Here is a 24,957-nt window from a genome sequence, read left to right as displayed (position 1 = left end):
CTCCCAAAAAGAAGCTGGGTTAGCCATTCTAGTATCAGACCCCATTGATTTCAGACTGAAGAAGGTCACAAGACACAGTGAAGGCCATTTCTTATTGATCAAGTTATCTGTACAACAGGAATAACTTACAGTACTAAATGAATGTGCTCCTAATGAGGGACCAGCAAAGTACTTAAAACAACTACTCATAGACTTGGAGAAGACATTGAGAGCAACACAATACTAGTGGTAGACTTCAACACCACTTTATCACCTCTGGATAGATCAACCTGACTCAAGCTTAACAAGGACATACTTTATCTGAGGGAAAAAATGGAAGAAAGGGGCTTACTAGATATATACAGGACACTTCATCCCCAAAAAGCTGAATACACATTCATCTCAAGCGTGCATGGAACATTCTCCAAGATAGACCACGTGCTGAGCCACAAGGTATACCTCCATAAAATTCAGAAGATAGAGATTGTACCAACAATCTTCTCAAATCATAATGCGCTGAAATTAGAAGTAAATCACACACAAAAACAAAAAACTAAATCAAACACCTGGAAATTAAACATTGCACTAGTAGACAATGAGTGGCTTAGAAATGAAATCAAAGCGGAAATCAAAAGATTCCTGGAAACTAATGAAAATGAGGACAAAAGTTACCAAAACTTATGGGACACAGCAAAAGCTATGTTAAGAGGAAAGTTTATAGCTCTACAAGCATTTCTCAGGAAGGAGGAGCAAGCCCACATAAGTCACCTAACCTCAAACTTAAGAGCTTTGAGAAGGATCAAGAAAAGGAGCCCAAATCGAACAGGAGGAAGAAAATAATAAAACAAAGAGCACAGAGTAATGAGATGGAAAACCAAAAAAAAAATCCGATGACAGAACAATGAAACCAAGAGCTGGTTCTTGGAGAAAATAAACAAGATTAATAAGCCTCTACCAAAACTCACAATGAAAGGAAGAGAGAAAACCTTAATAAACCGAATCAGAAATGAAAAGGGGTCATTACAACAGAAACTACAGAAATTCAAAGTATGTTCAGGAAGTACTTAGAGAAGCTTTATGACACGGAACATGGAAACTTCGAGGAATTGAATTAATTCCTAGATTTCTATAACCTTCCAGGGTGAACCAAGAAGACCTGGAATACCTGAAAAGACCTATCACCACCAAGGAAATTGAAATGGTAATAAAAATCTCCCCAAGCTCAAAGGTCCTGGCCCAGATAAATTCACTAGTGAATTCTTCCAAATATTTAAAGAGGACTTACTCCCAATTCTCCCAATCCTCTTTAAGCTTTTTCACGAAACTGATATATCAAAAAAGTTTTGAACAGTTTCTACAAAGCAAATATCACCCTGGTACCAAAAGCAGACAGAAATACAACAAAGAAAGAGAATTACAGGCCGATATCCCTGAAGAACACAGACACAAAGATCCTCAACAAACTATTAGCAAATAGAATCCAATGACTAATCAAAAAGATCATACACCATGACCAAGTAGAATTCATCCCAGTGATGCAAGGATTGTTTAACATTCAAAAATAAATCAACATAATCCATCATTTCAACAAAAGAAAAAACAAAATTCACATGATCATATCAACAGATGCAGAGAAAGAATTAGACAAGATCCAGCACCCGTGTATGATGAAACCCTCGCCAAAATCGGGATAGAGGGGACTTTCCTCAATATAGTTAAAGCCATCTACCACAAGCCTACAGCAAGCATCATGCTCAATGGGGAAAAAATGAGATCCGTCCCCCTAAGATCAGGGATGAGACAAGGATGTCCACTCTCTCCACTGCTGTTCAATAGAGTACTGTATGTACTTGCAATAGCGGTTACACAAGAAAAAGATATTAAGGCCATTCAGGAAGGAAAGGAAGAAATCAAGCTCTCACTATTCACAGATAATATGATACTATACTTAGATAACCATATAAACTCTACCAAGAAACTCTTGGAAACACTAGACTTGTAAAGGAAATTTCCAGGCTATAAAATCCATACCCAAATGTCCATGGCTCTCCTATACACAAATAGTGAGAGAGAAGAAAGTGACATGAAAAAAACAATCCCATTCACAAATGTGCCCCAGGAATTCAAGTACCTAGGAATCAGCTTAACTAGGAAGTAAAGGACCTGTACAAAGAAAACTACAAAACGCTACTTCAGAAAATAAAAAAAAGGACACGAGAAAATGGAAAGAGAAAATGGAAAGATATCCCCTGCTCATGTTTTGGGAGAATTAACGTCGTCAAAATGGCAATACTTTCCAAAGCATTGTACAAGTTCAATGTGATCCCTATAACAATGCTCATGACATTCTTCAAAGAAATGGAGCAAACTCTCCTGAAATTCATATAGAACAATAAGCCCCCATGAAAAGCCAAAGCAATTCTTGGGAAAAAGAAAACGGGAGGAATCAACCTCCCTAATTTCACACTCTACTACAAAGCAGTAATAATTAAAACAGCAGGGTACTGGAAAAACGCAGAGCCACAAACCAATGGAACAGGGTTGAATATACTAACATCTGCCCCCCAAACATCTGATTATCTAATCTTTGATAAGGGAACAACAAATGTGAAGTGGAGCAAGGAAACCTTCTATAATAAATTGTGCTGGCAATACTGGACGGCTATATTCAAAAAAATTGTCTCAGATCTCTGCCTAACACCATGTACAAAAGTAAGATCAAAAGGCAGTAGAGACCTCAACATCAGACCGGAATCCATAAAGTATATTGAAGACAATGTTGGAACAACCCTTCATGACATTGAAGCTAATGCTATCTTCAAAATGTCACACGACTGGCCAAGCAAGTGAAAACATGTAGACAAATGGGAATATCTTAAACTAAGAAGCTTCAGCACCTCAAAAGAAACAGTGACCAAAATACAAAGACAGTCTACAGAATGGCAAAGCATATTCGCCCAATACCCATCCGACAAGGAGTTGATATCAAGGATATATAAAGTACTGGTTGAACTAAACAAAAAGAAAACATCCAACCCCATCAAATAATGGGGTGACGGAATGAACAGAAACTTTCTCAAAGAAAAAATCTGAATGGCAAAAAGGCACATGAGAAAATGCTCTACATCATTAATCATCAGGGAGATGCAAATCTAAACCACAATGAGATATCATCTCACACCACATAGACAGGCCTCATCCAAAAGAACAAAAGCAACCGGTGCTAGCACGGATGTGGCGAGAAAGGGACCCTCCTTCACTGCTGGTTCAGCCCATTTGGAAAAGAGTAGGGATGATTCTCAAAAAATTAGAAATTGAGCTCCCATTTATCCAGCAATAGCACTCCTGGAATATAGCACAGAGAGGCAAAAAAGTATAGTTGAATTGACATCTGCACTTGTTTGTTCATTGCAGCACTCTTTACAATAGCTAGAATCTTGAAAAAACCTGAGTGCCCGAGAATTGATGATTGGTTAAAGAAACTTTGGTATATCTACACAATGGAGTACTATGTAGCTGTTAGAAAAGATGAAGTCATAAAATTTACATACAAGTAGTACTACATGGAAAGTAACATGCTAAGAAAAATGAGTCAGAAAGAGAGGGATAGACACAGGAAGATTGCTTCATCTGGGAAACATTTTATTGGGTAACAATATAGGAGATAACACCCAAGAATAGCTGAGATAAGTACCAGGAGGTTTACTCCATCGCTTGGAGGCCAGCCCCACATGCTAGAGGAAAAGGCAGCTCAGATAGAGAAGGGAGAACCAAATAAAGGGTGTTGGGCGATCCTTTCAGGATGGGAGAAGCATGATTAGGCTATAGACCGAACATGATTGCCACTCAGTGCCTCTTGTTCAAACCACAGTACCCAAACGGAGAGAGAAAACTAAAGGGAATGCCCTGCCACAGAGGCAGGGTGGGACGGAGGGGATGGGGGTGGGAGGGATACTGGGATCCTTGGTGGTGGAAAATGGGCACTTGTGGAGGGATGGGGACTTGATTATTGTTCATTTGAAGCCCAAGCACAAAAATTTGTAAGTCTTCAACTGTACATCATGGATTTTTCACTAATAGAAATTTTAAAAAACAGAGCTTAGAGAATAACCAACACAAGGAGCCAATACAAACTGGAGGAAGGAAATAATTAGAGTAGAAATTAACGAGATAGAAATTTCAAACAAACAATCCGAAAGATCAATGAAACCAAGAGCTGGTTCTACAAGAAAATAAACAAGATTGTTAAACCTCTAGCAGGACTCACAAAGAAAGGGAGAGAGAGAACCCTCACAAACCGAATCACAAATGAAAAGGGCGTCAATACAACAAAAACTACAGAAATTCAAAGGATCCTCAGGGAGTACTTTGAGAAGCTTTATGCCATGGAACATGAAAATATCGAGAAAATGGATAAATTTCTAGATTTCTATAGCCTCCCCAGGTTGCACCACGAAGACCTGGAATACCTGAACAGACCTATCACCACCAAGGAGATTGAACGGTAATAAAAAGTCTCCCCAAGCACAAAGGTCCTGGCCCAGATGGATTCACTAGTGAATTCTTCCAAATCTTTAGAGTACTTACTCCCAATCCTCTTTAAGCTTTCCATGAAACTGAAGTATCAAAAACACTTTCTATGAAGCAAATATCACCCTGATACCAAAAGCAGACAGAAATATCACAAAGAAAGAGAATCACAGGCCGATATCCCTGATGAACACAGATGCAAAGATCCTCAACAAACTATTAGTAAATAGAATCCAATGACTCATCAAAATGATCATACACCATGACCAAGTAGGATTCGTTCCAGGGATGCAAGGGTGGTTTAACATTCAGAAATTGATAAACATCATCCATTATAACAACAAAACAAAAGATAAAAACCATATGTCATATCAATTGATGCAGAGAAAATATTTGACAATAATCAGCACCTATTTATGATGAAAACTCTCTGCAACATAGGCATCGAAGGAACTTTCCTCAATATAGTCAAAGCCATCTACCACAAGCCCATGGTAAGTATCATTCTCAATGACGAAAAAATTAAAAGCTTTCACTCTATGATTGGGCACATGACACAAGGTTGTCCCCCTTTGCCACTTCTATTCAATATAATACTGGAAGTCTTGGCCATTGCCAAGATAGGAAAGGAAGAGGTCAAGCTATCACTATTTGCAGATGATATGATACTCTACTTAGAAAACCCTAAAGACTCTACAGAAAAGCTCTTAGAAACAATAGGTCAGTTTAGTAAAGTGGCAGACTACAAAACTAATACCCAAAAGCTCATGGCTTTCTTATATACAAATAACGAAAGAAAAGAAAGAGACATTAAAAAAAATCCCAGCTCTTCCTCTCCATCCCCCAAGCTGAGCTGGTCTTTTCCCCCACCCCAGGTCAGTTTATCTGCCGCTTCTCGAACCCGGGACATGGATTTCTCCCTGCAAGCCCCTCCAGGCATCCTCTTGGACCTTGGGAGAGAAAGCTCTGAGACTCTTCCTCTCCATTCCCCAAACTAAGCTTGTCTTCTCCCCCACCCTGTATTTACTCCCCACAAACACACTAGGTTCCCGTGGGGGTGTGACCGCTTTAGAAGTGGGCGTGGCTTCTGTTGAAGTGGGCATGGCCTATTTTCAGTGGGCCAACACTCACACGGCTGCAGGTAGGTTAGTCATACCAAGGAATCTAGTACCCACACTTACACTCCAACATGAAGAAACAACGCAAATCCCCACCACGGGAGGTCAATGAAAAGAGTCAAGAAGCCTCTGTAGGTGCTGCTCACCTAAGGGACCTCTCTGACAAAGAATTCAAATATGAAGTCATGAAGATTTTCAATAAACACAATGAAGTAGTCAGACAGATGTCCAGTAAATTGAAGGAAGATCACTTAATCACTTAATCACTTAACTTCCCGTTTGTCGTTGATTTGCTCAAGCGGGCGCCAGTAACGTCTCCATTTGTCCCTGTCACATGCTAGTGTAGCCCAATGGCATCTCTTTGCTCCGGAAACATGAAGGGCCTCAAACCGATCGTTCATGATCTTGACGAAGAAGTCTGACCATCTGGTAGGTGGGCGGCCACGCGGTCTTTTGACATCCCGTGGAATCCAGTCAGTAACAGCTCTAGTCCAACGGTCGTCTTTAAATCTCATTACGTGACCAGCCCATCTGATTTTCAACACCTTGGGAAATGAGACAGCGTCCCCGATGCTTGATCATCGACGGATGTCAGAACTCCGGATTCTTTCTCTCATTTGAGTGAAACATGATATTCCAAGCATAGCTCTTTCTATTCTTCTTTGGGAGACCTGAATAGCGTTCTCATCTTGTTTGCGTAGAGCCCAGGTCTCTGAGGCATATGTTAATGCAGGAAGAACAGTGGAATCAAAGAGATGTGCCCAGAGCCGGAGGTTCTCGTTCTCTTACCTATTTCTTCGACGTTCTTGAAGGCGTTCCAAACCGCTCTCTTCCTCCTGCGCAGCTCAGGTGCCAGGTCATTTGTCATGTTGACCTCCTGACCTAGGTACACATAGCTGTTGCATTCGGAGATGGTCGTTCCATTGAGAGCGAATGGGGCGTCAGGAACAAGGCTGTTTCTCATAAACATTGTCTTCATAAGATTCAGCTGTAGTCCTACCTTTCCACACTCACGGTCAAAGTCGGCAAGCATTTGTGCCGCTTGGCTGATGTTTGGTGTTATTAAAACTATGTCATCAGCAAAGCGGAGGTGTTGTAGTTGCCGACCATCTATCTCCACTCCCATTCCTTCCCATTCCAGTCGTCGCATGATGTTCTCGAGGGTGGCACTGAAGAGTTTCGGTGAAATGGTATCACCCTGCCGCACCCCTCTCTTGAAATCAACGATCACTTCTTTGTAGAATGGTGAGATCCTGGTAGTGAATCCTCAATACAGCTCACGGAGGATCCTGATGTACTGGGCTTGAATGCCCTGATTGGCTAGGGCTTCAATGACTGCTTCCGTCTCAACAGAATCAAAGGCCTTCTTTAAATCAATGAATGTTAAACAGAGCGGCATCTTGAACTCCCGAGAAACCTCAATGAGCTTGGATATCGTGTGGATATGGTCGATGGTGCTGAATCCTTTGCGGAACCCTGCTTGCTCACATGGTTGTCCTTCATCTAGTGTTCTGCCAATCCTACTTAGGATGACTTGAGTGAACAACTTGTAGATGACAGACAATAGGCAGATCGGGCGATAGTTGCCAATGTCATGGATGTCTCCCTTCTTGAACAGTAGTACGGTCCTGCTGCTTTTCCATTGGGACGGAACCTTGAAGGAAGATATGAAAGAAATAATGGATCAGACAATCGAGAAAATACAGGAAGAAATGAGAGCAGGAATTGGAAAGCTACACACAGAAATGTCACAAATCAAAGATTCTGTAGATGAAATAAAAAACTCAGTCTGTGCCCTCAAAAGTAGAATCACCACAGCTGAGGAAAGAATCAGTGAGCTGGAAGATCAGCTGCACCAAGCCAATAGGCAACAACAAACAATGACAAGGGACCTCAAAATAGCTCTAGAGAGAATCAGAGTCCTAGCAGACGATTCCAAGAGGAACAACATTAGAATCATTGGACTACCAGAAGCTCAGGGACACAATCCCAATGAAAAAGCCACGGTTAATCAAATCATCACAGAAAAATTACCATAGCTCGGCAATGCGGCCTTTCAGATTCAAGGAGCCCGAAGGGTGCCAGCTTAAAGAGACACTAACAAAAACACTCCAAGACATATCATAGTTAGAATGATGGATGCTGCAGATAGAGACACAATACTGCAAGCAGCAAGGTCAAAGAGGAAATCACATACAAAGGAGAACCCCTTAGATTCATAGTAGACCTCTCAGAGGAAACCCTCCAAGCCTGAAGACAATGGCGGGATATAGTGAAAAAACTCACTGAAATGAACGCTTCACCAAGAATACTCTATCCGGCTAAATTCTCACTCAAACTTGAAGGACTGGTACACTATTTTCTGGATAAACAGCAGCTCAGGAACTTCATAGACTCAAAACCAAACTTAAAAAAGGGCTAAAGGGGCTACTGTAAGACTAGAAAAAGCCCTACAAGCACAACAAACCCTTACAGAAAGATGACACAAAACCCCATAACCATAATCCCTCTCAAAGTCAATGGTTAAAATTCACCAATTAAGAGACACAGAATGGCAAAATGGATTCAGAGACCGAAACAAACATTCTGATGCCTACAAGAAACTCTCTCAACAGTCAGAGCAAACACAGACTTAAAGTTCAAGGATAGAAAACAATCCTGCAAGCAAACAACTCCCTCAAAAGATCTGGGGTGGCCATACTAATATCTGACAGCATACTTCAGGTTGAAAAAGATTAGTAGGGACAGTGAAGACCATTTTTACTTATCAAGGGATACATAGCACTTGATCACTTGACTTCCCTTTAATCGTCAATTTGCTCGAGCGGGCACCAGTAACGTCTCCATTTGTCCCTGTCACATGCTAGTGTAGCCCAATGGCGTCTGTTCTTTCTAGGAACATGAAGAGCCTCAAACCGACCATTCATGATCTTGATGAAGAAGTTTGACCATCCTGTAGGTGGGCGTCCATGCGGTCTTTTGACATCCTGTGGAATCCAGTCGGTAATGCCTCTATTCCAGCGGTAGTCTCTAAATCTCATTACGTGACCAGCCCATCTAATTTTTGACGCCTTGGCAAATGAAACATTGTCCCTGATTCTTGATCGTCAACGGAGATCGGAATTCTGGATTCTTTCTCTCATTTGAGTGAAACGTGTTACTCCAAGCATAGCTCTTTCAATTCCTCTTTGTGAGACCCAAATAATGTTCTCATCAAGGATGCTTTCCAGACGTTCTGGCCGAGACTCACGCATGAATGAAGCCCAAGAGAACAAGATAAGCGGAACACTTGAGACCTTGGACTCCAGGTTCAATGGACCCGGGGACAGAGATTCTCTGCTTGCTCCCAACAACCACAGGTGACAAAGGGATTAAAATCAGGAGCCCCACCCTACCCTGCCCTATCTGATCCACCAACTGCCAGAGACCCAGGGATTGGATTGTGCACAGCAGACTCACCCTACCCCTTCCTGTTGGCAGACCTCCACTATCTCCACAACCTACACTACCCAGCTGCCGTCATGCCCCAGGACGCTTTCTGGACTGTGCCACCGCTTTGCAGATAGAGACACATTAAAAGGTAAAAGGTAACGGCCCTCCCGTTGATCGTCGATTTGCTCGAGCGGGCCCAGTAACGTCTCCATTGGAGACTTTGTTGTTACTGTGTCTGGCATATTGAATACTCTCGGTAGCTTGCCGGGCTCTCCGAGAGGGGCGGAGGAATTGAACTCGGGTCGGCCATGTTGGCCGCGTGTAAGGAGAACGCCCTACCTGCTGCGACACATTATAAGACACTAAATACCCATCTTCCAGAATTGTCTTACTATATTTGATAGGATTCAAATATGGTAACACCTAAAAGGGCGATTAGAGGCCGCCCCAAAAGACTCTTTCCCTCTTGGAGAGCCTGGCATGCCTCCGAGAGTATTCCACCCTCACGACAGAGCCTTATAAGCTATCCGTTGTGTATTCAATATGCCAAAACCAGTAATTACAATGGGTCTCTTTCCTCTGACCCTGAAGGCGTCACCAATATGGCAGCATTGAGAAGGATGAGAAAGGAGAAGCCGATAAAATCTCAAGGTCGAACTAGGCTGCCACAATGAAGGAAGACAAAAATGATGGTCTGTACTTTCAATGCACGTGCACTAGCATCAGATGCATCTATCGAAAACCTGATGGAACAAGAGCAAAAGATCAAGTACAACATCATTGGTCTGACCGAGACAAGAAGGCACCAAAGTAATCATGCCATTTTTGACACTAGTGAAGAATTGTTCCTCGGAACATGCGATAAAAGAGGTGTCGGAGGCGTCGGTGTCCTTGTCAACACAAACTTGGCCATGAGCATTGATTCATTCGAATGCCTAAAAAACCAAATCGGATGTTTACATTTGAATAGATGTGGCTCACTGCCAGCAGTTTCTATCTTCGGTGTCTACGCACCAACATCCAATTATGATGAAGGAGAAATTGAGAAGTTCTACATGGAGCTGGAGAAGTTCTATAAAGAAGACCACACCTTCTACAAGATCATTGTGGGTGATTTTAATGCCAAGATAGGACTGAGAAGATCAGCCAAAGAACTTCACATCAGGCCCCATGGCCTAGAAAGGAATGAACAGGATGAAAGACTCTCTAAATTCATCATGTCGACCAAGACCATCCATGGTAACTCAAGGTTCCAGAAAGCTGAATCTAATCGTTGGGCATGGGAGTCTCCCGGTGGACAATTCCACAATGAAATAGACCACATCATATTCAATCAACGGTTTTGCCTGACTGATGTCACTGCTGTCTCAAAATTCCAAACCGGATCAAACCACCATCTCCTTGGTGCAAAATTCTACTTCATGGAGAGGGGAGAAAGGGCTGCAAAGTTTAAGAAGAAAACTCCCAGAACGACCACCAACTGGGAACTCTTTGGCACTATTGCGGCAACTTGGGAAGATGCCATTGTTGACAACATTGACAAGGAATACGATCGACTGGTTCAGCACCTCCATGATTGTGCGAGGAATGCCAAGAGAGAGACAGCCACAAAAAAATGCCTGTCTTTGAAGACTCTTGAGCTTATTCACCAACGTGGTTTGGCGCATGCCTCAGGCAACCGCAAGCGAACATCCGAGCTCGCAAAGCAGTGCAGAGATGCGATCAAGGGATACATATAACAGGAAGAAATACATATATATATAACAGGAAGAAATCACAATATTAAATGTATACGCGCCTAATGAAGGAACAGCTAAATACTTAAAACAACTGCTAACAGATTTTAAGGAGGACATTGCTAGCAACACAATAGTAGCTGGAGACTTCAACATTGCCTAATCACCTCTGTGTAGATCAACAATAACTATACTCAGGAAAGAAACATTGGCTTTAAAGGAAGAAATAGAAGAGACAGGGCTTATAGACCTAGACAGGGATTTACACACACAAAATAAGGAATACATATTTTTCTCCAGTGCAAACGGAACATTTTCCAAAATAGATCATGTGCTAGGTCACAAAACATAACCCAATAGAATCAGAAAGATAGAAATAGTATCAAAGATCCTTTCAGACCACAACGCAATGAATCTAAAAGTGAATCACACACAGACACGAAGAACCAAATAAACACCTGGAAATTAAACAACTCAATGTGAACAATGAGTGGGTCAAGAAGGAAGTCAAGAACGAAATCAAAAGATACTCTGGAAACAAATGAGAATGAAGACATGAGCTACCAAAACCTATGGGATGCAGCTAAAGCATTGTTAAGGGGAAAATTTATAGCTCTGCAAGAATTTATCAGGAAGGAAGAAAGGGCTCACATAAACAACTTGACTTTACAGCTCAAGATCTTAGAACTGGACCAATGAAAGGAGCCCAAACCAAGTAGAATGAAAGAGATCATAAAACTTCGAGTAGAAATCAACGACATGCAAACCCCAAAAGTAATCCGAATGATCAATGACACCAAGAGCTGTTTCTTTGAGAAAATAAACAATATAGATAAACCAGTAGCAAGACTCACAAAGTAAGGTAGACACAGAAAAATCTAATAAACAGAATCAGAAATGAGAAGGGGGATATCACAACAGAAACCAAAGATATTCCAAAGATATTCAGAGACTACTTTGAGAGTCTGTATGCCATGAAAGAAGAGAACCTAGAAGAAATGGATAAACTTTTGGATTCTTATAATCTCAGAAGACTGAATCAAGAAGATCTAGAGTACCTGGATAGTCCTATAACATCAAGGAAATTGAAACTGTAATCAAAAGTATTCCCCAAAACAAAAGCCCTTTTCCTGATAGATTCACTAGCGATTTTTTCCAAACATTTAAAGAGGACCTATTGCCAGTTCTTCTCAAGCAAGGAAATTGAAGAAACAGAAACTCTCCCAAACTGTTACTATGAAGCCCATATCTCTCTAATACTAAAAGGAAACAAAGACACAAGAAAGGAAAACAACAGGCTGATATCCCTGATGAACATTAATGCGGATATTCTCAACAAAATACCAGCAAATAGAATTCAACAACTCATCAAAATGACCATACACCATAACCAAGTGGGATTCATACCAGGGATGCAAGGATGTTTTAACATTTGTAAATCAATCAACATAATCCATCATATCAACAAAAGAAATTATAAAAACCATATTATCATATCAATGGATGCAGAGAAAACATTTGAGAAGATCCAGCACCCGTTTATGACAAAAACCTCGCCAAAATGGATATAGAAAAGAAATGTCAAAATGGCAATACTCCCCAAATCATTGTAAACATTCCATGCATTCCTATAACAGTACCCATGATATTCTTCAAAGCAATGGAGCAAACAATTCTGAAATTCATATGGAACTATAAGCACCCACAAATAGCTAAAGAAATTCTTGGAAAAAAGAGAATGGGAGGAATCAACCTCCCCAACTTCAAACTCTTCTACAAAGCAATAATAATTAAAACAGCATGGTACTGAAACAAACGCAGAGCCGCAAACCAATGGAACAGGGTTGAATATACTGACATCTCCCCCCAAACATATGATCATCTAATCTTTGATAAAGGAGCAAGAAATGTGAAGTGGAGTAAGGAAAGCCTCTTTAACAAATTGTGCTGGCAAAACTGGATGCCTACAAACAAAAATTGGGCTCAGATTTTTGCCTAACACCATATACAAAAGTAAGGTCAAAATGGATTAAAGACCTCAACATCAGACCAGAATCCACAAGGTACTGACACACCACTGCCAAGCAGTCAAAACAGAGATAGACAAATAGGACTATCTTAAACTAAGAAGCTTCTGCACCTCTAAAGAAACAGTGACCAAAATACAAAGACAGTCTACACAATGGGAAAGGATATTTTCCCAATACCCATCTGACAAGTGGTTGATATCAAGGATATACAAAGCACTGAACTGAACTCCACACGAAGAAAACATCCAATCCAATCAAAAATGGGGCGACTTTCTCAAATAAAAAATCTGAAAGGCTAAAAGGCACATGAAAAAATGCTCTACATCTCTTACCATAAGGGAGCTGCAAGTTAAAACAACAATGAGATATCATTTCATACCACAGAGACTGGCACACATCCGAAAGAACAAAAGCAATTGTTGTTGGAATGGATCTGGCGAGAAAGGGACCCTCCCTCACTGCTGAGAGGAATGCCAACTGGTTCAAGCTCTCTTGGAAAACAGTATGAACAATTCTCAAACAATTAGAAATTGAGTTCCCATTTGATCCAGCAATACCGATCACGATCACAATCATCCTGTTGTTCGTCAATTGCCTCAAGCAGGCCCCAGTAACATCTCCTTTGTCCTAGTCCTGAGATTTTAAAGTGCCATATTCAAGGCTCTTTAAGGGTTACGAGAATGAGACCCATCATTTTTGCTGGTATTTGGCATATTGGGTACGCCATGGGGAGTTTGTGAGACTCTGCCATGTGAGCAGATTACATTCGGTAGTCTGCCAGTTTGTCCAAAGTAAGAATGAGATAATAAGATGTTGTGTGATCGCAAATGCGGCCGTGTGCTTCCAGGAGCTGGGTTTTATAGTCTCTGGGTCTTGGCTTTTGATGGGTTTACACATTGCGGGGGGGTCTGTTGGTGGGTGTGACCCCTGCCTACTGGAAGATGGAGTATCTGGGTATAGGATGTTCAGCCCCGATCCAAGCAGGCTTGAAGATCTCAGCCCCACGACCCGCATGCCTTTGTTCCTCTGCCATTACCTTCATGCATGTGGAGAGTGGTCTCAGCATGGTTGTGGCTGGTTCTGGAGGTCTTCGGCTGCCAGAATTCTGCTCGGGGCGGGGAGAGAAACTGAACTGACCCAGCAATACCACTCCTGGAAATATATCCCGGAGCGGCAAAAAAGTACAGTTGAAATGACATCTGTACTTCTATGTACATTGCTGCACTGTTCACAAAAGCAAAAATTTGGAAAAATCCCGAGTCCCCGAGAACAGATGACTGGTTAAAGAAACTTTGGTACAGCTACACAATGGAACACAACGCATCTGTTAGAAAAGTTGAAGTCATGAAATTTACATTCAAGTGGTTCTACATAATAAGTAGCATGCGAAGTTGAAATGAGTCAGAAAGAGAGGGACAGACACAGAAAGGCTGCACTGATCTGGGGAATATAAAGTAACAGAATGGAAACTGAACACCCAAGAATTGTTGAGATAAGTAGCAGGAGGTCTGGTTCAGGGTTTGGAAGCTGGCTTTAAATGCCGGGGGGAAAGGCAGCTCAGATAGAGAAGGGAACACCAATTAAAGGATGTTTGAAGGACTCACTCAGGATGCGAGATGAGTGCTGAATGTAGACTATAGACTGAACACTATAGCCACTCAATACCTCTATTGCAAACTACAACACTCTTAAGGAAAGAGTACGAAAAAGGAAATGCCCTGCCACAGAGGCAGAGTGGGGTGTGGGGATGGGAGAGCTACTAGGATCATTGATGGTGGAGAATGGACACTGGTGTAGGGATGAGTACTCAATCATTGTATGACTGAAACCCAAGTATGAATACCTCATGGTGTTTCAGTCATAAAAGTGATAAAAATAAATAAATAGATAGATAAATAATAATTGTAATAGTTTTCTTCATTTTTCACTTTCTCTAATCTACTAGGTTTAACTTTATTATGTTTTATGTATTAAGTTTTCACTATGCTACATGGATGAATTCTTGTTTCATACTGGTTATCTGGTTAGTTTTTAGAACTTTCTATATGTTTCCTGTAATCTGTAATCTTACTGTAGGCTTGGATAAACAGTACCAGCTAACATCTAATGTGTAAAGTCTAAGAAATCAGCAAAAGTTATTCAACCTTGCCTTCAAAGAGTACAATCTATTAGTGTCCTGGTTCATAAGAATTTCTTACTTTTGCATATTTCTCTTTCCCCTTTTACACAATTGCATTCATTATCTATAGAGAGCAACTCTGTCTATAAACTAGAGCATGCATCTGTATGTGGTGGTGTGTGATTGCAACACACTACCTGCTGGAGTGTGCGATTCATCTAAGATTCTAAATAAAGTCTTTTCTTTTTTTCACTTGATAATGAACTTCTGACTGAGTATTGGAATTTAGTCTTCACTGAATCATGTGGGATGTAGGCTGAAAATAACCCTCTCTGCCTGCTGCCAGAAGCAGCCATTTCAGCATCACCTTCCGAGTGCAGCATTGCCTATGAAGAGAAACACTTTGTTAAAGGAAAGAAAATGGAATGCAGGGAATCTCCAGGATTATTGGAGAGGTGTCTAAAAGAAGAATTCCCCTTACATGTTTTTAATACCTTCATTTTTCTTAGACTTTACACATTACATATCAGACATTGTAAATATCTTAGATATTACATTGTATTTCCATATTTTATTTTATTAAAATATAATAAATGAAATTGTTCTGTTGTAAGTAAATAGCATTTTATTATTTTTCCCATTGATTTCATTTATTTTCAGAAATTTTTCTTTTGTGTGTCACAATGGAGACATTAGTGGGCCCAGTCGAGGAGATGAACAACGGGAGGACAGTGACAGTGACAGTGGCTGTTTGCTTTCACTCTCACTTGGATTCCTTGGGCACAGAATCAAGAAAATTACCAAGGTAATAATTCCCCATTGAATGTATATAATTAGCAATTATATTATCTTGCTTGGAGAACATGATGACACTTGGGTGTGAAGTAGTTTTAATCTTCCATATATATCACCAATTAAAAATGATAATAAGCATTATTATTTTACACCATTAAATGTGGAAATGTTAGAAAATTGTTATATTGGAGATAGAAGTCAGATATTTTGTATCTTTTGCTACATAAAACTACATTGTATATATTTTAAATAGCATGTAAATAAATAAAATGTTGAAAAATTTTCAGAAACAAGAAATACACATTATTATTTTTTTAATTTTTATTAGTGAAACATCATGAGGTACAGTTGTAGACTTACAAATTTTTGTGCTTTGATTAAAATTATACAATGATCAAATACCCATTCCTCCACCAGTGCCCATTTTCCACCAACACGGGTCCCAGTACCCCTCCACCTCCCCTTTTGTTCTCTCTCTCCTTTTGGGTGTTGTGGTTTTCAAAAGAGGCATTGAGTGGCAATCATTATTTTACAATTGATATTGGTTCCAGATGATTTCAGAAGCTTTTCTCTCTAAGTGGTGGGATAATTTAAATCATTTGAGTCAGTTTACTGGCCATGAGAAAGTACATAGAATGTAAATAAGGAAGTGAGTGATTAGTAAAATACTGATATTTTTAAGCAATTTGGTTCCTAAAATTCACAAATTTCTTATTTGAAATTTTGACACTTTACAACCAGAGATTGCGGGGGAAAGACGATTTATTTCACACACTCTATGTGCTAGCTATAAAGGTCACATACCAGAAAAAGTTGGGAAAAAGAGAGATATGATCATGACAAACTTGAGCAAAGTATGTGAACTCCTTCTTATTTCAAGAAAAGTTTTTTTTTTTTATAAACATTTTTCCCTCTCGAAGAGCATGGCAAGCTACAGAGATTATCCCGCCTGCATGGCAGAGCCTGGCAAAATACCCATGGTGTATTCGACATGCCAAATACAGTAACAATAACAGGCCTCATTCCCTTGACCTTGAAAGAGCCCCTAGTATGCCATTGGACTACGCAAGCACGAGACAGTGAGGAATGGAGATGTTAATGGCGCCCACTCGAGCAAACGATGAACAACGGAATGACAAGCGATACAAGTGATTTTTAATATTAATTTTTAATTTATTATTAAAATATAAACCTACTCCGAGTGTTCTTACTGCCCATAAAACTAGTACCGATCATCTTGCTTGATACCTTCTGCAACATGGATCATTAAAATTATGCATAACTGCTTTAGAATTCCACTATCTTGCACAAAGTAAATTTAGTCAACTATTAAGAGAATCAAAACCAAATATATCCATCACTTTATTCTTTGTTTGTATTTGAACTACACTCAGTGGTGTACAAGTGAGTGTACTCCTGAATCTGCACTCAGGGAACCATACAAGGTGTTGGGGATTGAATTGGGATTGTCTTTGTGAAAGGCATGGACATTACTTACTTTTCTATTTCTATAGCCTCTTTAATTTTTACTTTATGAATAATCATTATAAATATTTTATAGCATATGTTAAAGGATATAAAACTTGTTAAATATACTAAATTCTGTGATCCACTATCATATTCATTGCACGTTAAATTTGACAATCAGGAGTTGAGCAAACACTGATTGCAGGTTACTAGTGAAACATGTTTTCTCTATAACAATCATTTAAAATATATGATGACAACTATTTTTTACCATATGACAGAATTCCTGAAATATGTTATTTCTTTAAGTAATTTTTTAAAACTCCAAAAAGCAGCTGAATACATTTCAGAAGTTGTAATTAGGGCTTTATTTTCATCCTTTAGTCAATAAGCTATAAAGCGGTTTAAGCCATAGAAAAATATTAAAATTATCACAAAGAGTTCTTGGTATACTATGGAGATCACTATAAAACTTAAACAGTCCTGTAGACAAGTTCATATATTTTGTGAAACTAGAAGGAAATTTTGGGTTTTTTTTGTTTATTTGTATGTTTTGGGATCACATCCTGTGGTGTCACAGGATTACTACTGGCTCCGAGTTTAGAGATCACTGCTGACTGTGAATGAGGCACATAAGGGGTGCAGGGGACCAAACCTGTGTTGACTATATTCAAGACAGTTGCCCTACTAACTGTACTATTGCTCTATCCTTGAATTAGAAGGATATGTTAGGAGAAAATAAATTACTCTGATGGTCAGTCATAAATTTTGAAATTAAGGATGTTTTTAGAATATAATAAATTTAAAAGGTGAACCCTATGATATATAAAGTAGACTACGTAGTAAGAGATCAAGGTATGAATTACTGAACCAAGAGGCCTACATCACCCTGAGCAGTATCATTAGGATTAATTCATGGCTCTCTTGAGCAGAGCCTGGGAAACACAAACAAATGAAATAAAATAAACAAAAATTAACAAGATCTATTTAAAAAATATGAAATAAAGTCATTAAACACATTGTACCAAACCCGCCACAAAAAAGCACTAAATAGGTCATTCTTTATCTTAAAGAATGTGTTGACAAAAAAACTCCATATGAAAACAATAGTTTGCTCATAGGCATATTAATGAAACCTTCCTATAAAGAAAAAAATTTGATAGATGTATAAAAATAAGAGCTTATATCTAAATCCATTTTGATAGATAAAATCTGTTCTCTTTCATGTAATTATAAACATTTCTTTTACCTTTTATTTACTAATTATGCATGTGCACAGAGATTACAAATAGATTAGGTCTAGACATATCTATCATTTATATATTGAGGATCAACATAAGGGAGATTATTATTGATTCTTACGTTGTCTTGCATTTAGATGATTTTGCAATTCAAAGCCAGAGAAGCTAGTCTATGTGAAGAAGAGTCAGTTGATCTCACCATTGGTATAAAATGTAAGCAGAATACAAGGGGAAAAACACATATGTCATGAGTTTACTGTATGTTTAATTTACCATTTACTTAATTTCTTGAGAGCAGTAGGTTTTTTTCTTGAAAGTATGTTTTTGATAAGACTCTGCACAGCACAAGGTGCTCATGGCATACTATTTGCTGTGTTTTCTGTAATCATACTACCCTGATCAGCTACTCACAAAGCAAGTTCCTTAACCACTTTGTTATCTCAAGAGTAGTAGTTTTTTTATAAAGCCATTCATGGCATGTTTTACTTGTTTGTTTCTCAGAGTATAAATAAATGGGTTTAACATGGGGGGTACTGAAGTAAATAGTAGCAATACTTCCTTATTAGCGACTGTTTCATTTTTTGCAGAAGGTTTGATATAGATGAAGATACAGCTGCCATAAGTGATGGAGACCACAATCATGTGGGAGGAACAGGTAGAAAAGGCCTTTTTCTTTTGCTGAGCAGAGGGGAACCCAAGAATCGTGCGAATGATACTTCCATAGGACCAAACTACAAATGTGAGAGTCACTAGTAGAATAAATGAAGAGCAGAAAAGAACCATCTTCTCTAAGAATTCTGTATCCAAACATGAGATCTTCAGGACAGCGTTGGAATCACAGACAAAGTGGTCGATTTCAGAGACACAAAATTCCAGTGTCAGCACATAGCCAAATGGTGGTATCATGAGCAATAACGTAATTATCCAACATCCAGAGATAAGTTTTTTGCAGGCCAGAGGATTCATGATAGTCATATAATGAAGGGGTTTGCAGATGGCTACATAACGATCATAGGACATAGTTGCCAGAAGAAAAAATTCTGTTATTCCAAATAGGCTATCAAAAAATACCTGACATATACAAGAGTTGAAAGTAATGATTCTATCTCCTGTTGCTAAACTGTACAAGAATCTTGGGATACAGGTAGATGTGAATGAGATTTCTAAGAAGGAAAAGTTTTGCAGAAAATAATACATGGCAATTTTAAGGTGGGCATCCACAAAGGTGAGAATGATGATGGTCAGGTTTCCAACAAGGCTCAACATGTAGGTGATAAGTAGAAATATAAAAAGAAGAACCTGCAGCTGTGGGTCATCTGTCAATCCCAGGAGGATGAATGTGGTTATTGCTGTATGATTTCTCATTCCTGGCTTCTGAGTCTTCCTGATCTATGTGAAAAAGGAAGAGAGATAAGTGTAAGATAAAGAAAACAGTGTTTCTTTCACTTGGATTTTGCTTAGAAATGTTAATTAATATAATATTTGACTTATTTCCAAATCCTGTATATTTTTGGATAGCATAATGATATTCAATTTGTTTCATATATTGATTTTCTATATGATAAATAAATCTTAAAGGAGGACAGGTCGTTTACATGGAAATCAGATGTAGAAGAACATATAAATTTGCATCTTTGCATATATGTTCAGGAATTTTTTTAATGGGATTGCCTGCCTTTCACATATGGCCCTTCTTGTTTAGATCTCCAACCCCACACATTGTCCCCAAGTTCTTTCAGGAGTAATCATTAGACAGTACTATGTCTATCCCTCTTTTTCTGACTCCCTCTCATAGACAGTCTATGTCTATCCCTCTCTTTCTGACTCATTTAGCTTAACATGATACTTTGCAGTGATAGCACAGCGGGTAGGGCGTTTGCCTTGCACGCAGCCAACATGGCCGACCCGAGTTCGATTCCTCCGCCCCTCTTGGAGAGCCCTGCAAGCTACCAAGAGTATTCGATATGCCAGACACAGTAACAACAAAGTCTCCAATGGAGACGTTACTGGGCAAATCGGTGATCAACGGGAGGGCCTTTACCTTTACCTTTATCTTACCACTTGTATGCAAATTTCATAACTTCATCTTTTCTAACAGCTACATAGAACTCCATTGTGTAAATGCACCAAAGTTTCCTTAACCAGTCATCTGTTCTCGGGAACTCAGGTTTTTTCCAGATTCTGGCTACTGAAAAGAGAGCTGCAATGAACAAACAACTGCAGATGTCACGTCGAATATACTTTTTGCCTCTCTGGAACATAAAGTAACAAAATAGGAGAACAACACCCAAGAGTGTCCGAGATTGGTACCAGGAAGTTTGTGCCTTGGATTAGAGGCCAGACACACATGCTAGGGGAAAAGGGAACTCAGATAGAAAAGGGAGAAACAAATAAAGGGTGATGGGAGGATCCTCCCAGGATGGGAGAAGCATGCTGAAAGTAGACTATAGACCAAACATGATTGCCACTCAATGCCTCTTTTGCAAACCAGATCACCCAAAATGAGAAAGAGAACAAAAGTGAATGCTCTGCCACAGAGGCTAGGTAGGATGTGGGGGATGGGGTTAGGAGGGATACTGGGATCCGTGGTGGTGGGAAAAAGGCACTGGTGGAGGGATGGGTATTTGATCATTGTATAATTGAAACCCAAGCACAAAAATTTGTAAGTCTACAACTGTACCTCATGCTGTTTTACTAATAAAAATTTAAAAAAATATACGTCCAGTCTGACTTGGCTGCGTATGGTCCAAGGCAATAAATGCATAAATGAATAAATAAAATACAAGAAGGAAAAATAACTAAGAAAGAATTTCTTTTAAATTTATTATGGAAAAAATTGGGGCTGTTCTGGTTAATTTCAAGAATTCTGACTCTGAACTCAAGAATGGTTTCAGACTCTGCTCTTTGAACCATATCTGGTGCTGAGAATTGAACCTGGGCCAACCAGTAAGAAAAGTACTTTAAATCCTGAATTATCTTTCCAGTCCCATGTCAAAAATTTTTAATAAATAATTGAACATTTTCATACCTGTCATTGTGATTAATTTTCTAATATATCATAAGAATATAAATTATTTTAATTATTAAAACAAGTGTCATTAAACAAGAAAGTGAACTCTTGTTAGACAACACCTATGGTTTATAAACTAAAGTCATTTTTAAGATTCAATGAGCAACAATACAATCCAAGGTGTCATGATACGTTTCATCATTATTAAAATATCCTCTGCATCCAGAAGTAAGGTGAAAGTTTCAAGGTTTACAGTCAACTGGAAATAGAGGGAGAAGTGATTCAATTTGTATGCTGTACAGAACATCAATCACTTTCCCATCTTGAGAGCAGCACATGCTTAAATCGCATTAGATAAAATAGAACCCTAGATTATGTATCCAAATAAATTGCTATTTTAGAGGAGATATTGATGGTGAATATGGAATATTAATATTGTACTGTAAAACATGAGTATTTACACTCTTATTATTCAGTGTATCAGTACTCTTTCAATTGATTTTTATAGATAGAAAGGATTAAGTTTATAGCCAACCCTTATTACATTTACTAAATAAGAATCACCCTAGTTTGATTGACTTATATAACAGTTGGACTTAAGAATTTAAATAATTTTATACCTGGAAGATTTTCTGGAAACCTGCTAAAATAACATGATTAAATGCTTCATAAAAAAGCAGTCAATACTTTCATTCATTTGATTCATCTCTTAGTTTACATATATGTTTTAAATACCTGGAAATTGTATTGCATTATTATCTAAGAAGTTAAATAAATGTCTTCCTTTAGTCCTAAATTATAACTGAAGTTCACAATCTGTACCCCTCATTTGTGATTAAACAATAAAATTATTCACAGGAAAATATAAAAAATACTCAAAAAGAAAAAAATGCATACGTTATCCATGCCTTTTGTCTTTCAGCAGAGGAAAACAGTACTGTTATACTGTTAGATTATTTAATAATGTATCGCTGATTACTTTATTTGCTTTTTGTGTGTGTGTGTGCGACACTCAGCAGTGCTCAGGGCATACTCCTGTGTCTGTGCTCAGAAATCACTCCTGCTGGTGCTTGGGGGACCAAATGTGGTAATGGGGATTGAACTCGGTCAGCAACATACAGAGCAAGCACCCTACCTGATGTTCTATATCTCTGGCTCCTATCTGATTACTTTAAAGTTTAGAAGAGTAAAAGAAGAATGTGTTTCCTGAGGTTTGTGTATAAACATCTAGTCACTTATAAATCTCAAAGACCACTCTAGGATGGCACTGATCAGTCTCATCTCTTCCTTTGTAACACATAATTTTGAAATTTTATCATTTTATCGTAATTTTGTGCAAGGGTAGGGGAATATGATGAACACTGTCTTATTTGGTAAGGCATTGATTTATATTATCCTTATCAAAATAACATTCTGTACAAAAATTGATATAGTTTTATGAGAAAATCCTAACAATAAGAAAATAAGCAAGATATTTTTTGTATTAGAGGAAGAATTTTTGACATCCTGATGCATGGGAGAAAATATCGCAGATAAGTTTCCCTATTTATGAAGAATTATGTTACCTATGAATTTGTTTATATATTGCCTTTGTGATATTGACATAAGTTCCTATAGTTCCCAAGTGGTCAAGGGTTTTTATCATGAATAGGTGCTTAATCTGATCAGACAAGTCAAAACCCCTAACTTCTTTAGCAGCCAATCTAACAAAGTAGAAAAACCTATTTAGTTAAGTTATAACTTATTTTCGAAAGGAATACAAGAACAAAAGGAAATGGAGACAGCCCTTGCAATGAACCAGAAGGATCAGCATCACTAAACCAACCATCTTTTTCAAAACAATTTAAAGATTCAATGTGATCCCCATTAAAATTTCCAAGGTATCATATATTGAATTCTAAAATTATACAACCATAAAATTCCTAAAATAGCCAAAATCATTCTGAGAAAAAATATGGTAAACACTATATTACAAGACTTTAAGCTTAATTACAAAGTTTTAGTAATAAAAATCTGTTATTAGAAAAAGATAGACTCTTAGATCAATGAATTGAATCCATTGCCCAGATTAAAACCCTCAAGTGTCTAAACAGATAATTTATAATGAAGTAGTCTATGAGGTAGGGCAAAGAGAACCTCTTAAACAATTAGTGCTAGGAAATCTGATTAGCCACATGTAACAAAATGAATTTAGACCTGTATCTCGTGCCATTCAAAAGGCCAACTCAAAACTGATTAATGACCTTAATAACAAATCTCTATCTATACCTATATCTAGAAAATACATTTAGGAAAAGATATGACGACTCAGAATTTCATCTTGGAGGAGCCTACAATGATACAACTTCAATGGAAAAGCCAATAAAAGAAGAAATAAATAAGTGTGAGTATAATAAAACTAAAAACCTTTTATGTGGCATAAGAAATAAAGCCTGAATTCAAAAGAAACTCTACTTAGTCAACGAAAAAATTTCATACCATTCAACAGGAAAAGGTTAATTTCTAAGATGCACGAAGCACTTTCAAAGCTCGTCAATAAAAAGAAAGGACCTATAATGATGGAAAAAGGAGATGAACAGATATTTTCTCCAATGAGATATAAGGGTGGTTAACAGACACTGATTATAAATTAAATGAAAACAAAACAAAACAAGTAGACTATAGACCAAACCTGATAGCCATTTTATACCTATATTGCAAACCATAACACCTTAAAGAAGAGAGAGAGAGAGAGAAGAGAGAGAGAGAGAGAGAGAGAGAGAGAGAGAGAGAGAGAGAGAGAGAGAGGGAAAGGGAAAGGGAGAGAGAGAGAGTGTGTTTGAAAAGAATGTGCCTGCCACAGAGACAGGGGTTGGAGCAGGGGGTGGGTTGGGGTGGTGGAAGGGATACTGGGAACATTGGTGGTGGAGAAGAATGGGCACTGGTGGAGGGATGGGTACTTGATCATTGTATGATTGAAACTTATGATTGAATGATTTATATGAGAAAGGCCAGAGATAATAAATACAGGCACTTTGTGACTGAAAATAAAATGCTTATTCACTACCCTGGGAACTGTTATATGCTTCACGCTGGGAAACAATTTGGGACTTCTCAAAAGATGACCAATATAAAAAGTTTCCACACAACCCCCCCTCTTCCCATTCCAGTGTTTGGCATCTATCTCAAGAATACAAAAAACATTTATCTGAAAAGATATATCCCCTTGTTTATCACAGCAGAATTTATAGTAATGAACATCTAGAAACAGCATAGTACTCAACAGCGTATGAGAGAGTTAAAATAATCTGGTAGACACACACACTGGAATACTATTCAGCTGTCAGAGAAGATAAGGGAAGCTTTGCAGTTTGCCTTAACTTAAATGAAAGTGGCAGAGTAAAATGAGTCAAAAAGAAATTATAAATACAAGATAAGTTAGCCAATAAAAAAAATATAAAAAAAAACAAAGAACATGGTTAGACAATCCAGAGCACGCAAACCCCGAGACATGACTAACA

At 38.5% G+C, this 24,957-nt stretch overlaps 2 protein-coding genes across 2 annotated transcripts in view; one reads left to right on the top strand and one right to left on the bottom strand.

Annotated features, from left to right (window-relative positions):
• LOC130024636 (olfactory receptor 6C2-like) overlaps positions 1-18,698 on the top strand; it is a 34,501-nt gene extending 15,803 nt beyond the window's left edge. Inside the window, exon 3 of the mRNA XM_056115337.1 lies at positions 18,585-18,698. Coding sequence (XP_055971312.1) covers positions 18,585-18,698 — 114 coding nt within the window. The remainder of the gene's footprint in view (positions 1-18,584) is intronic.
• Positions 18,699-18,882: 184 nt separating this feature from the next.
• On the bottom strand, positions 18,883-19,812 carry LOC130024635 (olfactory receptor 6C2-like). The gene has a single exon (XM_056115336.1). The coding sequence runs from the start codon at positions 19,810-19,812 to the stop codon at positions 18,883-18,885; it is 930 nt and encodes a 309-aa protein (XP_055971311.1).
• Positions 19,813-24,957: the final 5,145 nt, after the last annotated feature.

Source organism: Sorex fumeus, unplaced genomic scaffold, assembly GCF_029834395.1.
Source record: "Sorex fumeus unplaced genomic scaffold, SorFum_2.1 ptg000029l, whole genome shotgun sequence".
Lineage (NCBI taxonomy): Eukaryota > Metazoa > Chordata > Mammalia > Eulipotyphla > Soricidae > Sorex > Sorex fumeus.
Note: the sequence above shows the minus strand (reverse complement) of the source record. Positions and strands in the feature narration are given on the sequence as shown.

What these genes read in the sequence shown, in the direction of transcription:
- LOC130024635 (XM_056115336.1), bottom strand. Translation starts at nt 19,812, where the DNA reads ATGAGAAATCATACAGCAATAACCACATTCATCCTCCTGGGATTGACA.